At 37.9% G+C, this 16,205-nt stretch overlaps 2 protein-coding genes and 1 long non-coding RNA gene across 4 annotated transcripts in view; 2 read left to right on the top strand and 1 right to left on the bottom strand.

The window, feature by feature from the left end:
- Nucleotides 1-16,205, top strand: part of LOC135438527 (serine/threonine-protein kinase 32A) — a 33,300-nt gene that overhangs the window by 10,727 nt on the left and 6,368 nt on the right. The window contains exon 1 of one of the 2 annotated variants that reach the window (XM_064696866.1): nt 3,034-3,189. The exons of the other annotated variant lie outside the window; for it this stretch is intronic. The gene's annotated coding sequence lies outside the window, so the exon portion shown is untranslated. Of the gene's footprint in view, nt 1-3,033; nt 3,190-16,205 lie in introns of those variants that run through there. 2 annotated transcript variants of the gene reach the window in all.
- Nucleotides 3,475-4,472, top strand: LOC135438599 (uncharacterized). The gene is made up of 3 exons (XR_010437906.1): nt 3,475-3,640; nt 3,763-4,375; nt 4,445-4,472. It is a non-coding gene; the product is annotated as an uncharacterized LOC135438599 (long non-coding RNA).
- On the bottom strand, nt 14,112-15,490 carry LOC135438626 (ubiquilin-2). Its single transcript, XM_064696998.1, has one exon. The coding sequence runs from the start codon at nt 15,340-15,342 to the stop codon at nt 14,149-14,151; it is 1,194 nt and encodes a 397-aa protein (XP_064553068.1). The 5' UTR covers nt 15,343-15,490; the 3' UTR covers nt 14,112-14,148.

The raw sequence follows: 16,205 nt of genomic DNA, 5'->3' as shown, positions 1-16,205 counted from the left end.
ACAACTATGAAATTGCAGGCTAACCCCGATTCTGCTTGATAGCAGCTTCCTGCTGATCCAAAGGTACACAGACTTTGTAAATATTTACCAAAATGTACAATGTACAAAATAATGTAGCGATTGATTGGTTTGGCAGGCAAAAAAGAAAAACAATTGTTCGATAGGTAGTTGAGTAGTAGATGTGTTTCGGTTGTATTTTGACTGGCATTCTCCATTTTCACACACTCAACACAAGTCAAATTCATCATTCGACAATTCCCATAAGGAATTTCGCTACACTTTTTAAGCAATGGCAGAATGCATGGCAAAACCCCAAGCGAATGTGAAAACAAGTTTTGCAGAGAAATTCTTTCAAGGAACAGTAAAATGTTTGTTTTTGGTTTTTGTGCCGACAGCATTTCAATTTTATTGGATTTGAGTGTATTCCAAGGTTGAATCCATTCGATAAACATTCGCTGCACGATTCCATGAATTTAACTTAATTTTCTGGGAGGCACACTGATTTTTCTCGTTTAGCGTCGGGCTTATTGTTGATGGCCGAAGCACGGAAAGTGCAACTGTTTCTGATGTCGACTGTCCACAGAACATGCCTCATGCCCCATGCCCCATGCCCCAAGCCCACTCATCAAAGGTGGCTGTTGCAGCAGCAAAACTTTGTCTGGCAATTTCAAAGCAACATGCAACTTAATTGGTATTTTCCTTTGAGGCTTCGTTTATTTTATTTTTTTTTTTTGTTTTTTTTGTATGTGTATATTTTTGCTATGTTGCGGCTGTCATTTGGAGTGGCGCGCTCAGCAACATGCAACACTTTAACGCAGCATTCAACAAAGAAAATTAATAAGGCTTGCCTGACTTTGACGCGACCTTATTCTTTGCACTTTTCTATATGATACGATAAAGGGAGCTGGATAAAGCAAAAAATCAAATATTTTCCGCTATGAAGCACACGAATAACTCGTTTGGCCAAGCTTCGAGCTGGGAATTTATTAAATTCTCAAATTTCTCAAGCACTTAAAGGGGAAATTCTATTACAGGGCTGGATCTGCTAGCATGAGAAAAATCTCCAATAAAAAGTAATTTAATACTTAAATAATAGAATAAAACATGTTCACAAACTTCGACTTGTTTTTATTTAATAAATACGCTGCCATGTAATATAATACTACAACAATCTGGCTGAAGGGTAAAACATTCAATTCTGGCTTAAAGGACTCATCGAGCTGCTTTATGTGTCTTTGCTAAAGGTCTTGGCAAATAGCTCGTTACAGCCAGGTAGCAAAAGCAGGCGAATCGGGAGGCAAATGCAAATAAAAGCTTGAATACGGTTCTCAATGCTAGCGGCAAGTACGAAATGCATTCAAAATGTTAAAAGAAGTTAAGAAAAACACAAGTACCGCGCCCTCAATTCGGTTTATTTACATTTAAGGCAACAAATTGAATTAATTTACGCCTCAAATCCAGCTGTTTCTAATTTATCTGCTCGGCAACGGCAAATCTAAAATTAAAAGTTTACATTTTCTTTTTGACGTCAATTTTTTATGTCACCTTCCATGATAAGCCCAGATACAGTCTATGTCGTCTGCGGGCGACGTTAAAACAAAAGCAACAACGACATTCGACCTAAATCTAAGGGGAAAACAAAAGACAATAAAAAATACACCTAACCTGATACTCTTCAGTCGCTGAATTTTTGCATACACTTTGATGTAAACACGATAACTCTTGGGCGAAAAAACAAAATTGACGAAAGCTAGCTTTTTGATATATATTGCGTTTACTTCAAGTAAAGCTAAGTAAAGTCTGAGTTTGACTGAGTTTTATGCGGACATTTTCAAAACTCATAAATTTAAAGACTTGAAATCCGAAAACATGCACGTCCAAGCAGATAACAAATTCAAATGCTCTCGGCAAGGGTAGAAAAAGTTGGCAAAACCTCGGATAAAGCATTTCCATGTGAGGCGCACACAGACGCAGACGGCCACTTGGCCGGGCTAAAAAAATGGCGCTTTAAGGCCCTTTGTTGACACAGACACACACCAACACGAACGCACACACCAACACGAACACACACACCAACACACAGGCACCCGAAGAGGCTGTAACACACTTTAACCGCATTGGATTATTGGGCTTGCCGCGCATCGGGCACACAGTTTCCGACTTGACGGAAATTAAATTCAACTTAAAGCGGGTTTGTCTGCATTTATTTGGTGTTTTATTTTTATTTTAATTTTGGTCTGCGAGGCAATATCAAGATAATCAACAATGAAATTGTGTAAACAATGCGTGCTGCGCACAGAAGTATGCTAATAAAAAAATTATGAATTAAAACGAATACATTGGCCAAAAGAAAAGATGGCTGGCACACCTGAGCCCAGGTGGCACGACGCACCAAGTCCAACATATCGCTTACGCAGAACAAAGTTTCCAAAGCAAATAGAGCTTACAAGAGCTTAACACACATATATGCATAAGTAACGAGAAAATCTACTCGAAGCATCATTGGATTTGACGCACCTGCCACCCCTCAGCCCACACAATATGTGAGATAAGACATTTACTTAACTAATGTAGACAAAAATGTCGTTAAATATATTAGCAATCAATTTGCGTTTAAAGCACAGCAAAGCAGCTAACCCAATTTCTATGGCCGCCTTAAGCACAGGCATACGAATAATAATAATAATAATGATAATAAAGCCTGGCTAGCCAACTTGGCTAATTGGCGCTCATTCATAAAGCGCGCAGTCCAAAAAAAAGAAGAAACCACACAAACGATTCTCTTTGACTCTCTTAAAAGCTAAGAGTCTGCGTGCTAAGCTAACGTGTTGTGCGCACAGTCTGGCAACGCTGGCAGCATAATAAATAATAAACAGTCAGCGTGGCAAACAACAGTTGTTAGCTGTGCGTTAGTTGAATTTTGGCAGCTCCCACAAACGGTACTGCGGCGCATTAGCTTAAGCAAGTTTCACAATAACGGTACTTCTGACAGTGCGTGTGTGTGTGTGCGCGCGTAAGTGCGTGTACTTTTCTTAACAATCGCGTGACTTTAGCTGGCAGAGCACAGTCACACCTAAGCGGGAGTTCAAAGTGAAATAACAGGACTATGTTTACGAATTGTTGTGGCCGCTTTGAGACCGCCTGACATGCAACAACAGCAAATTCGCAACAATGTTCACGAGTACAAAGGTACACTTAGAGAAAAATGAGGCTCTTAATTGGAATTCATATCGTTTTGTTCACATAATTTTATGTGTATATATTTAATTCTTAAATGGATTTTATATTAGAATTGATATTTATTGTTAAAAATGCGTTATAATTAACACTTGAAATTAGTATAAAATGATTCTTACGAGAAGTTATTTATCAGAAGTAAGCGCAAAGCGTTTTTAATGACAGTTCTAAATTTAGAATATTTAGTAATCCTTGATTTCGATATTAAACATTATTTTTACAAAAACACAAAAACCTTCGCTTAGATTAGGCTTAAAATTCAAATTACAAGAATTGTCATACTTATATATACATATATAAGCATATAGTACTTCATATAAAATTAAACCCTTTCTTAGATTGACTAGTCCATAATTTTAAAGTGTACCATAATTGTAACAAAAACAATAAGAAGAAGGATCAGGTAATATGTATCGAACTTTTCTAAGATTCAAGTCCAAATTTGGTTTTCAAATTAAGAAACATTGTACTTGATATGATTTTTCTGTTAGTGTATGTAAATCTGCATACCATATACTTACACAGAAATAGCTAAGATGTAACGAGTGCAATTTGAATAACTTAACTTGTGCAATTTGGATACTCGGTTAATATGCATATATGAGTGGCTTCAGCTACCCGGTAATGCCAATCGATAAATTCTGAAGGCGAGCCCTAACCACAGCCAAGGGCCCCAAGCCACGAAGCTTAAGCGTTTACTCAAGTCATAAGCATAAGAATCTCAAATGGCGGAGCTGCCATATCAAAAATATTTTAAAATGTGGTCCCGACTTAAGTCAATTTTGTTTTCTTTCCGCAAATAAGTGTACGCATACATGTAGAAGCGGGTGTGTGACTGCGATTATGTCTCTGTGTGTGTGTTTGTGTTACGTTTTCTTTTTTCATGTCATTGAACCCTGGTCCCCTGTTTTTGGCTGTCTCTTGATTTTTAGAGCGGCAGCGCCTGGTGGTTGCTTTGCGCGCCCGTTGGGGTTGCTAAGTATTCTAATCCATGTTGTGGATTGCCGTTTGTACCTTTGACATGCGATTAATGGAGCATCTTCAGCCGGATAGGTTTGGCCAGCAATAGCATTTTGATTTATCTATGCCCATTTAAAAACGTGCTTGGCTTCAAAGTGGCGCAACGGATTTTAAGACCGTAAGCTTTAAAGGACTTTTCCGTTTATACAACTTATTTTAAAACCCACACACACACACTCCGAGAAAGAAAAGCACAGCAAGCGGCGACTCTTGGGGATTCCTATATATATCTATATTTGATTGTTAATATGGATATAAGCATTCAATTCGCGCTCTTAGGAGACTGAGGATGACGTCATCAAAATTTGTCATCGTTGCGGATTTATTTTTGCCGTACAGAGAAAAAAGTTGGTAGCTGGGTGCTGAAATACGAACATTAATAGAATTAAACAGCAATCGACCTTAGGTTAAACTGCAGAGAATGAACTAGTACATTACTTAAATAAAAAACTGCATTTCAAACAAAGCTTTTTAATATTTGAGATGCATTTTAATACCCTTGTGAAGAGTCTTATAATTGTGTAATGAAATGTGTAATGCCTAAATGATGACATCATCGATCCGTTAAAAAATATATATTTTCTAGATAAGCATCAAAAGTCGAGTTGATTTAGCCATGTCCGTACGACTGTCGCTCCGTCTGACTGTTTCTATGCGAACAAGTCTCTCAGTTGTAAAGCTATCCGGTTGAAGGTCCGTCTTTCTGTTGCAGGCAGTACATACGTTGGCTCGGACCTCTATATCATATAGCTGCCATAGGAACGATCGGTCGAAAATTAAGTATTTGTATGGACAACTTTTTTATTTATCAAGATATCTGAAGAGTTGATTCTGATGTGAAACATTTTTTTCTAAATTAAGATATCTTGACCAAAGTCGGGCTTTATTAGTTTCATTATGATTCTCATCTCGCATATGCGAGATCTTATCAACATCGGACCATCATATCATATAGCTGCTATAGGAAAGATCTGTGGAATAGTAGGCTCTTATAAGCAAAATATTCTGTTTCAAAGATATTTCAACAAACTCAACATTACAAGGGTATTAAATCCTCGGCGTAGCAAGATATCCTTAGTTTCTGTTAAATTGCCAAACATAAACTTTGTGCAATTTTCTGTACACAGAAAATTTATATACTAACAGCTTTTCAATTATTTGTATTAAAAATATACTTTTTAAATAAGTTATTGAATTTGCAAAACTATGGGGTTTCCGTAAAATCCAATCAATATTTTGTATCAAATGGCGCAATCAGAACTGTCTTTCAACGACAACAACAACAACAACTGCAACAATTCACACAAGTGGCAAAAAATTGGATTACTTATGGTACATCTTTTTTTCATATGAAAAGCCGCATCAAAGTTTCAGTGCTGAACAAAAAACTCATGCACGTATAAGCAACCAAATAAAAAAATTATTGTTTATTGTTTTTTGTTTTGTTTTTCATTGATTGATGCAGCTGTGCGGAATCCGGAATCCACGCACATCGTGTGGTCAAGACATCGTAAAGCAGCATGCATATGCCATCAAAATTTTAAACAACAAATCGCACATGTCAACAGAACCGTTAACAAGTAAAAATGCTTCAGTCGGGAATATGCGATTAGCAGTTATCCCGTACACGGCTCGAGCGAGAAGTGCTCGCTGCGTCTGCCAAAAAATCAAATTGCCAAAACATCTTAATCGAAAAGCTATTAAAAATTATTTAATTTATTCGTAGGGAATTTTGGCAGTTATAATACCCGAGCGAGCATACAATATTTAATGGGTACAGGGTATGGGAACGTCAGGCATAATGTGAATACCGCTTATTTAAACCTGAACCATAAACAGAAACTGTCATAAAACGTCGCCGTTTACGAGCTTATTATACAGATTTTTTGTGGTCCCATTTAATATGGAACAATAACGAACTTCTACATAAAGCTGTGAATATTCAGTCTTGAGATATCGGGCTTAACGGGCAATATCAGCGTACATCAATCGGTTATAAATAAGTGCAGGTATTGGTTCTAATGCCAGAACGAGAGCACGTATCGCCAGATAATCCAGATATACACACACTATCTTATCCAGTTGGCAGTAAACTATATTGCCTGATATCAGCAACCATTTTATTATTTTAGCCCATATGGCAATAAAGCACATTTATTTATTTTATTTTACGCAGCACATAAATATGAAATCGAAAAAAATAAAACAAAAAAGTAAGGTTATTACGGCGCGCCGAAGATTCAGTACCCTTGTAGACATTTCCCTTTGGAAAATATATGTGAGTTTATTGAAATATCTTTGAATACAGAATATTTTGCCACTTAAGATCCTGCTATTCCACCGATCTTTCCTATAGATGATACATGATAAGATCTAGCAAATAAATAAGAATCATAATGAAACTAATAAAAGCCAAGTTTGGTCAAGCTATTTTAATATAAAAACAGGTCTCCATATCAGAACCAACTTTTAAGATATCGCTATAAGCAAAAACGTTTCCCATGCAAGTACTTAATTTTCGACCGATCTTTCCTATGGTAGTTGTATGATATAGTGGTCCGATCCGGCCGGTTCTGACATATGTACTACAAAGTTTCAAGACGATAGCGTTAAAAGTGAGAGACTAGTTCGCACAGAAACAGAAAGACCGACAGACGGACGGACATGGCTATATCATCTCGGCAGTTGATGCTGATCTAGAATATATATAATTTATTTGGCGGAGATGTCCTTCAATGCGTTACACATTTCATGACAAGACTATAATACGCTGAGAAAGGGTATAAAAGCATGTTGATAAAATGAAATTCTGTGTTGCCTTTTAAATTGATGTCCAACATATTCATTAGGGCCATACAAATGGATATGGAAATGTCAGCGAGTCGTCAGGCGAAATGCAAATTTTCAATAGCTTTTTTCTGTTAGCAGGGAGATAGAGGGGTGGGGGGCACCCCTGCCCTTGTCCTTGTCCGAGGGCCCTATTTAGCCCGATATGCCGTCATAAAGGGTTCAGGCACGGCTCGTTGGCCACAACTCGAACGGGCGGCTGCTGGCGCCAACAGCTGTTTAATTAGTTTTTCCGACAAGAGCAACAGATTTTTGCTCCATGACCTAATGTAAATATGGCAAAAATAAAAAAGGAAATGTAAAGCCGCCATTAATTAAGGAGTCCTTTCCAATTCGAGCAGGCAACCGGAATGCCAGCGGGTTGGCGAGTGTGGGCAATGCAAAGGATCAACAAAACTTAGAAATTGTGCCGTCATTTTGATTGATGTCCCTTCGTTTGTTTTGATAGCAGCAGCCAAATGGACGAGTCCCCCTTTTGTTTGGTTTTTTTATGGGATGAATAATCATATATTCTGCCTACGTAATCTTTGATTAATGAAGCCTCGCGTCTTCGATTACACATACGTCTGCTAACAAAAAGAATTTGATAGTTAATCTCTAGCTAATCCACACTGAAAATATTTTATATTAAACGACAAAAGTAACTTTATGAATTATTCACTATTTAGACACCAATTTTACCCTTGTAGACATTTCCCTTTTGCAGATATGTGAGTTTATTGAAATATCTTTGATAACAGAATATTTTGCCTTATTAAATCCTATTATTAAATAGATCTTTCCTATAGCAGCTATGTATGTGATAAAGTGGTCCGATATTGTTAAGATTTTACACATATATGAGGATCATAATGGAACTTAATATAAAAAAGGTTTCCATATCAGCTATATTATATCATGGTCCGATCCGGCCGGTTTCGACATATGTTGTCGTCTGCGTTCCTGGAGTGTCTCTCATGGCTATGACACCATGTTCAGTCGGCGTTCGCCACACGAAATAATCATCATAATCCATCTAGGCATCCCTGTCATACTTATCATAATTAAGTACCACTTACTCATAATGACGACAACAATAATGTGGCAGGTAACAAATATTACCACCAACATACATAATGCTTCATCATCATTTCATCAAAGAAATTCATTCTTGAACGTCAATAGCTACAAACTAATGGATTTGTGTGATTAGAATATACCAATAAAAACTTTAGCTCCAAAATATGCTTGTGCGATTGTGAAAAGAGAAACATAATATGTACTGCCTGCAACAGAAAGACGGACCTATGTAAAGTTTCAAGACGATGGCTTTAAAATTTAGAAACTACTTAGTTCGCATAGAAACAGACGGACAGACCCACGGGCATGGGGTCGGAGGAGGAGACACCTTCATGCATTACACATTTCATGACAAAACTATAATACCCTCTACAAGGGTATCAAAAAATGTGAATGCCAAAACTCGTATAAAAAAGAACATATAGAGTTTTGAAAACTTCAAAAACGGTTAAAAATTTGGATTTGAATAGTTCCCAAAGCTCTCTTAAATACACTTTGCCTTACAATATGTAAAAAACTGATTCAATTAATAACTTTGATCTTATCTTTGCTTTGGTACCGTATTTGTCTTTCATATTGATGTGGCTTTCAAGTATTAACCATTTATTAAATGCAATTTCAGATATCTTTTTCTTAGGGTCTTTTTCCTCATCCATTTTGGGTTAAAAAAAAAGGAACGTTTGAAATTGAATACCTCTGAGCTGCTGCTTTTTAAGGTCAAAGATGTCTGCTTATCGTTCTTACATAAATTTTCACGACTTTTTAATACCCTTTTTGAGTTGAGTTGGGGGTATAATTACGCGTAGACACCACCGCTCATCGACGTCCATTATTGAGCTATTTTGGCGTACCCAAATCACACAATTGTTAATTATGTAAAATCAATAGGCCAGCCGCAGCAGGGAAAGGCAAACAGAAACGAAAACAAAAGCGGCTAAGTAAGGAAATTCAGTGAGAGGGGGGACCATTGATTTTTGTCAAGCACTGTGGCGTAAAACATGGCATTGACTGGATTCTGTGTGTGTCTTGCTTTGAGTAAATCTAGCGAAACTTGGCTTAAATCCTGCAATTTAAAGCCCAGGCATGCCCAAAATATACTTACACACGAGCTGAACGTTGGCTCGCCGTGAAAGAGAGAAAAAAATATATATGTAAATACACTGGACTTAGAGCGGGTTAAGGCCAGGTAAGAGTTTGGGGGGAGGGTAGGGGTAAACTAAATGAAGTGCTTTGCTCAAGCACCTGAGGCGCCATCCTGCCAGAAATACTGGCAACGAATCGGAAAGCAAAACGAAACAAAAGATTTCAGGCAAAATCCTTTAACCCTGCTCTTCCACGTATTTCATCTCCATATAATGAGTTTAGAAATCGGCTGCAAGCACATGCTAAAATTTTGTTTTATGAGTCTTGGGGGGGATTACTTACGGCTTCTCACTTCCCTGAACATAAAAAAAAAGGTGAAGAACACGCGCAAAAGGATTTCCGTGTAGTCAACTTCAGTTGAAGTCCGCATCATGAGTATATACTTAAATAAATACACACACATAAATCTTAAAGTAAATAGAAAACGTGTTTTTTTTTCAGTTTTTCCTTAAGACCGTTTGCTGCATAGAAAATCGAAAAAGTTTTTACTGGAAAATCATAAGCTCAACTACATAAATCGAAGAAAAAAGACAAGTAAGAGGCTATAGTCGGGAGTTCTCGACTAGGGGATACCCTGAACCCTCTTCCACCAATCATAACAACAACTCACCTACGATGTGAAAAGAAAAGCTATAAATACTTGTGGCGTTGATAGCTATAAAAGTTAAGATACTTGACACATATATATACTATTCAAGAAGCTAAATGTTAAATTTTATGATTCTAAAAAACAGTATTTCGATATCGATTTTTATCGATTGCTTGGAAACTAGGCAACAAACAAACTCGTACTGCTTGGGCACTAGGCGGACCTATGTTCCAAATTTCTAGTCTCTAGCTCTTATAGGTTCCGAGATCCTTGTGTTTATACACACGGACAGACGGACGGCTCGTCTATTGATGCTGATCAAGAATATATATGCTTTATGGGGTTGGAGATGTTTCCTTCTGCCTGTTACCGACATTTGCACAAATACATTATACCCTTTTTACCCATTTTTGATGTGTACAAAATATTTTCCTTTTTTCAGTTTAATTATCAAATCGATTTGGCTTAAAACAAGTACGCAACCTTGGTTCTTCTTGATAGAAATATCTTTGTGCATCCCAAACAGCTGTTTTTCTGCTGTCTGCAAATAAAACATGACATTAATGTTTCTTTGAAATTGAAACCAGCTCTAAGGACTTGGCAAAACTTTGCTTATGACACTTTAACGTTTCCGCAAAGGAGCACACAACTTTTTACACTGTCCGGTTACCAAAGCCGCACTCCGGAGGTTTCTGTCCGGGCAACAAACGTTCGCTGCTCAGATGCAGATGCCACAATCTTGGTGGGGGGCCAACTGCAGATGCACTGACTCAATAAAAGATGTTGGCAAACTAAATAATGGCTGTCAGCAACTGAACCCGGCGGATGCAGCAAATCAAATGTATCCAGACTCAACCAGAGCCACGTCAGTTAACATCTCAAGGTGACACTTGGCCCCTGGCCCCTGGCCCCGCTGCGGCTCTCAATACCGGCTGCTGCCTCCTCCCCAGGCTAAGACTCCTCCTCCCCATGCTTTATCAAGCAATCACATTAAGCAAATGCTACTCTCAGTCCTACTGTTGTAGTGTCCATTGTTGTTGCTGCTTTGTCATTTTCATAAAATATTAAAATGCAAAAAATGAGCGGTAAGACAGATGAAAAAAACCAAGTCAGAGAAATCAGGCGGGTATTTTCCCATTCACGTTACACTGCTCGCTCGCAAATTAATGGTGCTCAAAGCAAAAAAAAAACTTTTTAAATATCATAATATTATATTCATTAAATTTATTAATTACTAGATATCTAGACGTTTTTAAAGTTCTATATTGAAGTAAGGAAAAGGTTTTGCTTAGAAATAAACTTCAAATGAAAGGCAGGGAAAATACTTGATTTTTTGAAATATTCCTATTTCTAATAACTAATAATTATATAGTTATGTTTTTGGCAGTTAAGAGCGATGCAAACACGGAATAAGCAAAAATTACGTTTGTTTTTGATTGCTTGAGAAGTTTACATATGTAAAAATAATGAGAAAAGCCATTATGAGAAATAGACCTACAATTCTAGATATGAAACATTTTCAAACTATGAAAAATGTTCTAAAGTTAGGTCCAAAAAAAAACTTTTAATAAATATAGGTAGCGAAAAATGTTCTAAGGTAAAAAAAACACTGAAGATAGTCTAAAATTTATGAGAAATAATCCTAAAACTTTACTTCTAAAATTTGTTAAACAGTTGAAAACTTTCCAAATAAAGTTAGCAAAAAAGTTTACATGTATAAAATAAATTCTAAAAAAAATTTTTTATAAATTTTAGAAGTATTTCTAGTTTTTTAAATATAGTTAAGAGTTGTCTGCTGTAAAAAATAATACTGAAAACAAGCATAGTCCCAGAAATATTCCTAGATTTGCAGTCCTACAATTTTTTACTTTAAATAGGTAGCAAAACAGTTTTATAAGTATAACAACAATAATGCTGAAAATAGGCATCCATTATGAGAAACTAAGATGTTAACTTTTCATAACTTTCAAAACAAAGGTAGCAAAAAGGTAAATTTCACTTCGAAACTTTTCTTTATTTTTAAATCTTTCTTAATATAAGTAGCAAAAGATGTTTTTATAGGTACAAATATTGAATATAAAAATATTAATTCATTTCTGAATTATCAACTTTTAATAACTTTCTAAATATAGGTAGCAAAAAAGATCTGAGGTAAAAAATAATATTGCAAACAAGAATATTTCTAAAATTTTATTTATAAAATATTTTAGCCCTTAACAAATTTTTAAATGGAGGTACACAAAAAAGTTTTTAAAGGTAAAAAATACTGAAAGCAAGCATATCCTAGAAATATTCCTAGAATATCAACTCTAAAATTATTTTAAACTCTTTAGAAAACAATTTTTTTATATACTTGCCAAAAAATAATGATATATAGTCCTAGAATTTCATGTCTGAAATTTTTGCAAAGCTATTGACAACTTTCTAAATATAGGTAGCAGAAAAAGTTTTCAATCTTACAAAACAATACTATAAATTTGTAATTTTTTTGAAAGCTATTTCTTAATATACTTAGCGAAAAAATTATGAGAAATAATCCTAGAATTCACATCAACATTTTTTTTTACGTTGTTGAAAACTTTCTTAATATAGGTAGCAACAAAATAATTCTTGATTTTTCAAAGAACTTTTTAGTAACAAAATAAATTTGTTGAATTATGGCCTAAGATGTAAATTTATTCAACTTAAGGGTGCAGAGATACCTTAGCAATTTGTAAAACCAATATGCTTCTTTGTCCTTTGGAAACAGTGTATATATACCAGCGAAATGTGTACTGTTGGTGTATGTGTGTGTGTGTGTGTGCGTGTGGGCTTGTAAGTGTAAAAACTCCGCAGCTGCCGCCGTCGTCGCAATGTCCGCCGGACACGTTCCTTCCGCGCCATTTTGTCACCTAAGTCGCCTCCCCCGAGATGCCTCCACCGAGCTGCCTCCCTGTAGTGTGCGTTTTTTCTTGTTCTTGTTGTTTTTGTTGCTCCCCGCTTGTGTATTTAAATAGCATTACAGCATAAATTGCTAAATCTTAAGTTTGGTTTAGTTAAACGAAAAGGTAGTTATAAAAGGTCGGTCGCAGTTGTGGAAATGCCTGAAGTCATAAGCTGAAACAGATGAGAAGCATATATTAAAGGCCGTGTTTTACTGCTTTTTGAAATACTGCATTTCTGCTCATTTCATTTTAAGCTGACCCTTCAACTTGAACTACCTTCAACTGCTCAGTTGGCAGCACAAAGTCCGGGATTATCCATGACAGGATAATATTACTTGCATTCGCAAAAGTTTTTCCCAGCAATTTGCAGAAAATTAAAGTTGTCGCATAGTTGAAATAAGCAAACGGCTAGCAAATTAATTTGCTTAAATTTGAAAACTCAGCACGGCGTAAACAATTAGCAGCAGGTGCTAATTGGAATACGGATTAATCAATAAACCGCTGCAACTCAAAGGCAAAGTTTGCAACAAACGTCAAAAATTAATTCAAAGATATTCAAATACAAAAATATGGTATACTCATAATACAGATACCCTATTGCGCATATGTGTACGACAGTTTGTCAAGGTATTGCCACAACAATTGATATGTTTGCGGCCATAGAAAAAAAACGAATGAAGAAAATAATAAGGAAATCGAATGCGGCAACTTGCGGCACGCGTTGCTGATGGAAACTGTCAGGACATTTGCGGCAGAGGCGCATTGATGGATGACTAAAAAGGATGACTAAAGCATTGCCCAGCGAGACAGAATTGTTTCAATCAATCATAAATGAAATTGCGACAGCAAATGGACGCGCAAGGATTTGTGCGAAAAACTGGAAAACAAACGAATCGCGTATACTCTAACAGAAGTTCTAGGTTGACAAGGATTTGTCAAAGTAAATTTGTGCATCCCAAAGTATATATAGATATATATATTTCTATGGTTTCTATGGAACGCTTCGCCGTTCGCCCATTGTCTGAGAGGGAACTGGGAAAAGGGCTTCCCACAAGTTTTCTTTCAGACACACATTTGCACAACTTTATTTGGACCCATTTAAAGTGGGTTGCGGGTACAAAAAAAATAAAGAAAAAAAAGAGAAATTGATAAATATAGATTTATCATTTTGAATGCTATTGCAATTGCTATTGATTGACGGATACAGAGCCAATGCACCAAACCGGAGCGTCTGAGCGACAAAAAAAAAGGAATATGAATGGAAATGGGGGGAAAAAAAAACTATTGAAACATTGTGTAGATTGATTCCAATTTTGGGATTACTATGTATTAGCGATTCCACTGCTCCAATAGCTTGACGGCCGTCTGTATGTCGCCAGCGGACATCAGCAGGGCGCATATGTTGCGCTGGCGATCCGTGTGGCCCAATGTGGTCAGCTGCAGCAGCTGGGAGCGGAAGCGCTGCTCCCAGCGGCTATCGTTGCTGGACATAAAGTCAAAGAGATTTAGCGAGGACACGGCTGGCGGTGCGGCGGCAACTGTTGGTGCCGGCGGTGCAGCTTGTTCGACGGCTGGTGCCAGACGCTTTCGGACGCGTATATCCAGCTGACGGCGCGCATTGTCCGCCAGCTCGTTCAGTTGTCGCGCATGTTCGAGGGTTTTGTTAAAGTCACCCAACTGCAGGGACTGCATCATGTGATCGCATTTCTGCGTCAGATCGGCAACCATGCGCTCCGCGTTAAGCGCAAATCCATCAACCGTTTCCGGTTTGGTTTGGCGCCAGGGATTCGGCAGCGGCATCTTATTTTCACGTCCGCGCTGTGGATTATCAACGCCACGCTTGCAGTGGCATGTCACCGCCTCCTGATAGTTCATGGCCACATTATCCTCATGGGCCTGACGCATGAAATAGTTGAGCTTGCCGAGCAGGCTGTAGCCGCCAGGCACCCACTCCATGCGCATTATGTGCATATCACGTTTGCGTCCCAGCTCCTGAACCTTGGCTGGATTGAAGACCGTCGAGAATAGCTCACGCAAATTACGATCACTGCTGAGAAAGTGACGAAACGATGCGTTCTCATCTATCATGGTCTTGATGCGTGTGTCCGACTGCAACATGTCGCGCAATGTGCCCGGATCCTCGAGCAGCGGCTTGAAGATGTCTCCGCTCTTCAGGATCCAAGTGCGGGCGTTCGATGGAGCCGACGGGCCAGAGCTGCCGCTGCCGTTGCTGCTGCTGTTGCTGCCAGCGGCATTGCTGCAATCGTTCACAGGGGACGCACCCTTCGACAACTGACGGAAGACGACATGCACAGTGACGCCCGAGATGATGCCATGGCTATCGACGGTGCCCTCGTCGCGCAGCACCTGTCCGCCAAATACCAGAACAACAATGTCTATGGCCTGCTCAAATCGCACCGCAACAAGGACACGCAAATTGCTGATCAGCTCGTTCTGGCGCACGGAAATGACAGCAGAGCCGCTGCCGGTCTTGGCAGTTATATCGATGGCCTTACAACACATGGCCACAGGATGCGTATCGAATGCAGACGGATTCCAAAGCAGACGCAATCGTTTATTTTAATTTGTTGTGTTGTATATTGTATAAATAAAAATGTTTTACTGATGAGTCTGCATGACAACTGACTCAGTTGCCGAATGTTCGAATGTTTTGCGTTAAGACGAAACGTTTGCTGCGGTTACTTTGTGCTGCCCTTTTTCGAAATACATAAGCACATGGCCAAGCAGGCCCCATTCGAAATTTTCGAAATCGTTAACTTTTCGGAATTAGAGATGGACGCTTATCAGAATTTTCCCATCACCGCACAACACGACACGACAGCTTCAAAGCACGCACACATATGTTTCGTTTTGCTTTCGTATTATTTTCGAGATCAAAATCATACAATTTTGTCTAACAAGAGCTTTTTAATAATTTGTATTCTCTTGTAGAGGGTATTATAATTTTGACATGAATTGCGTAATGCATAGAGGGAGACATCCTCGACCCCATTAATTATAAATATTCTTGATCAGCATCAACAGCCGAGTTAATATAGCCATGTCCGTCTTTCCCTCTGTACGTATGTATGTTTCTATCTGAACTAGTCTCTCAGTTATAAAGATATCGTCTTAAAACTTTGCATAGGTCCGTATTTCTACTGCAGGTAGTGCATATGTCGGAACCGGCAGGATGGGACCACTATATCATACTGCTGCCAAAGGAACGATCGGTCGAAAAGTATGTTTTTGTATAAAAGACTTTGGTTTTTTAAGAAGATATGTTGACTAAACTCGGCATTTATTAGTCTCACTGTCCTCTTCATATACATATATGCAAAATATTAACAAAATTGGACCACTATATCATATAGCTGTGTGGAAGG

Source organism: Drosophila montana, unplaced genomic scaffold (genome assembly GCF_035044405.1).
Source record: "Drosophila montana isolate Dmon_TW-CO22-7 unplaced genomic scaffold, ASM3504440v1 contig_3848_1, whole genome shotgun sequence".
Lineage (NCBI taxonomy): Eukaryota > Metazoa > Arthropoda > Insecta > Diptera > Drosophilidae > Drosophila > Drosophila montana.
This window is presented reverse-complemented; position numbering and strand designations above follow the sequence as displayed.

Excerpts from the sequence above, each read along its gene's own strand:
- LOC135438626 (XM_064696998.1), bottom strand. The coding sequence starts at position 15,342 with ATGTGTTGTAAGGCCATCGATATAACTGCCAAGACCGGCAGCGGCTCT.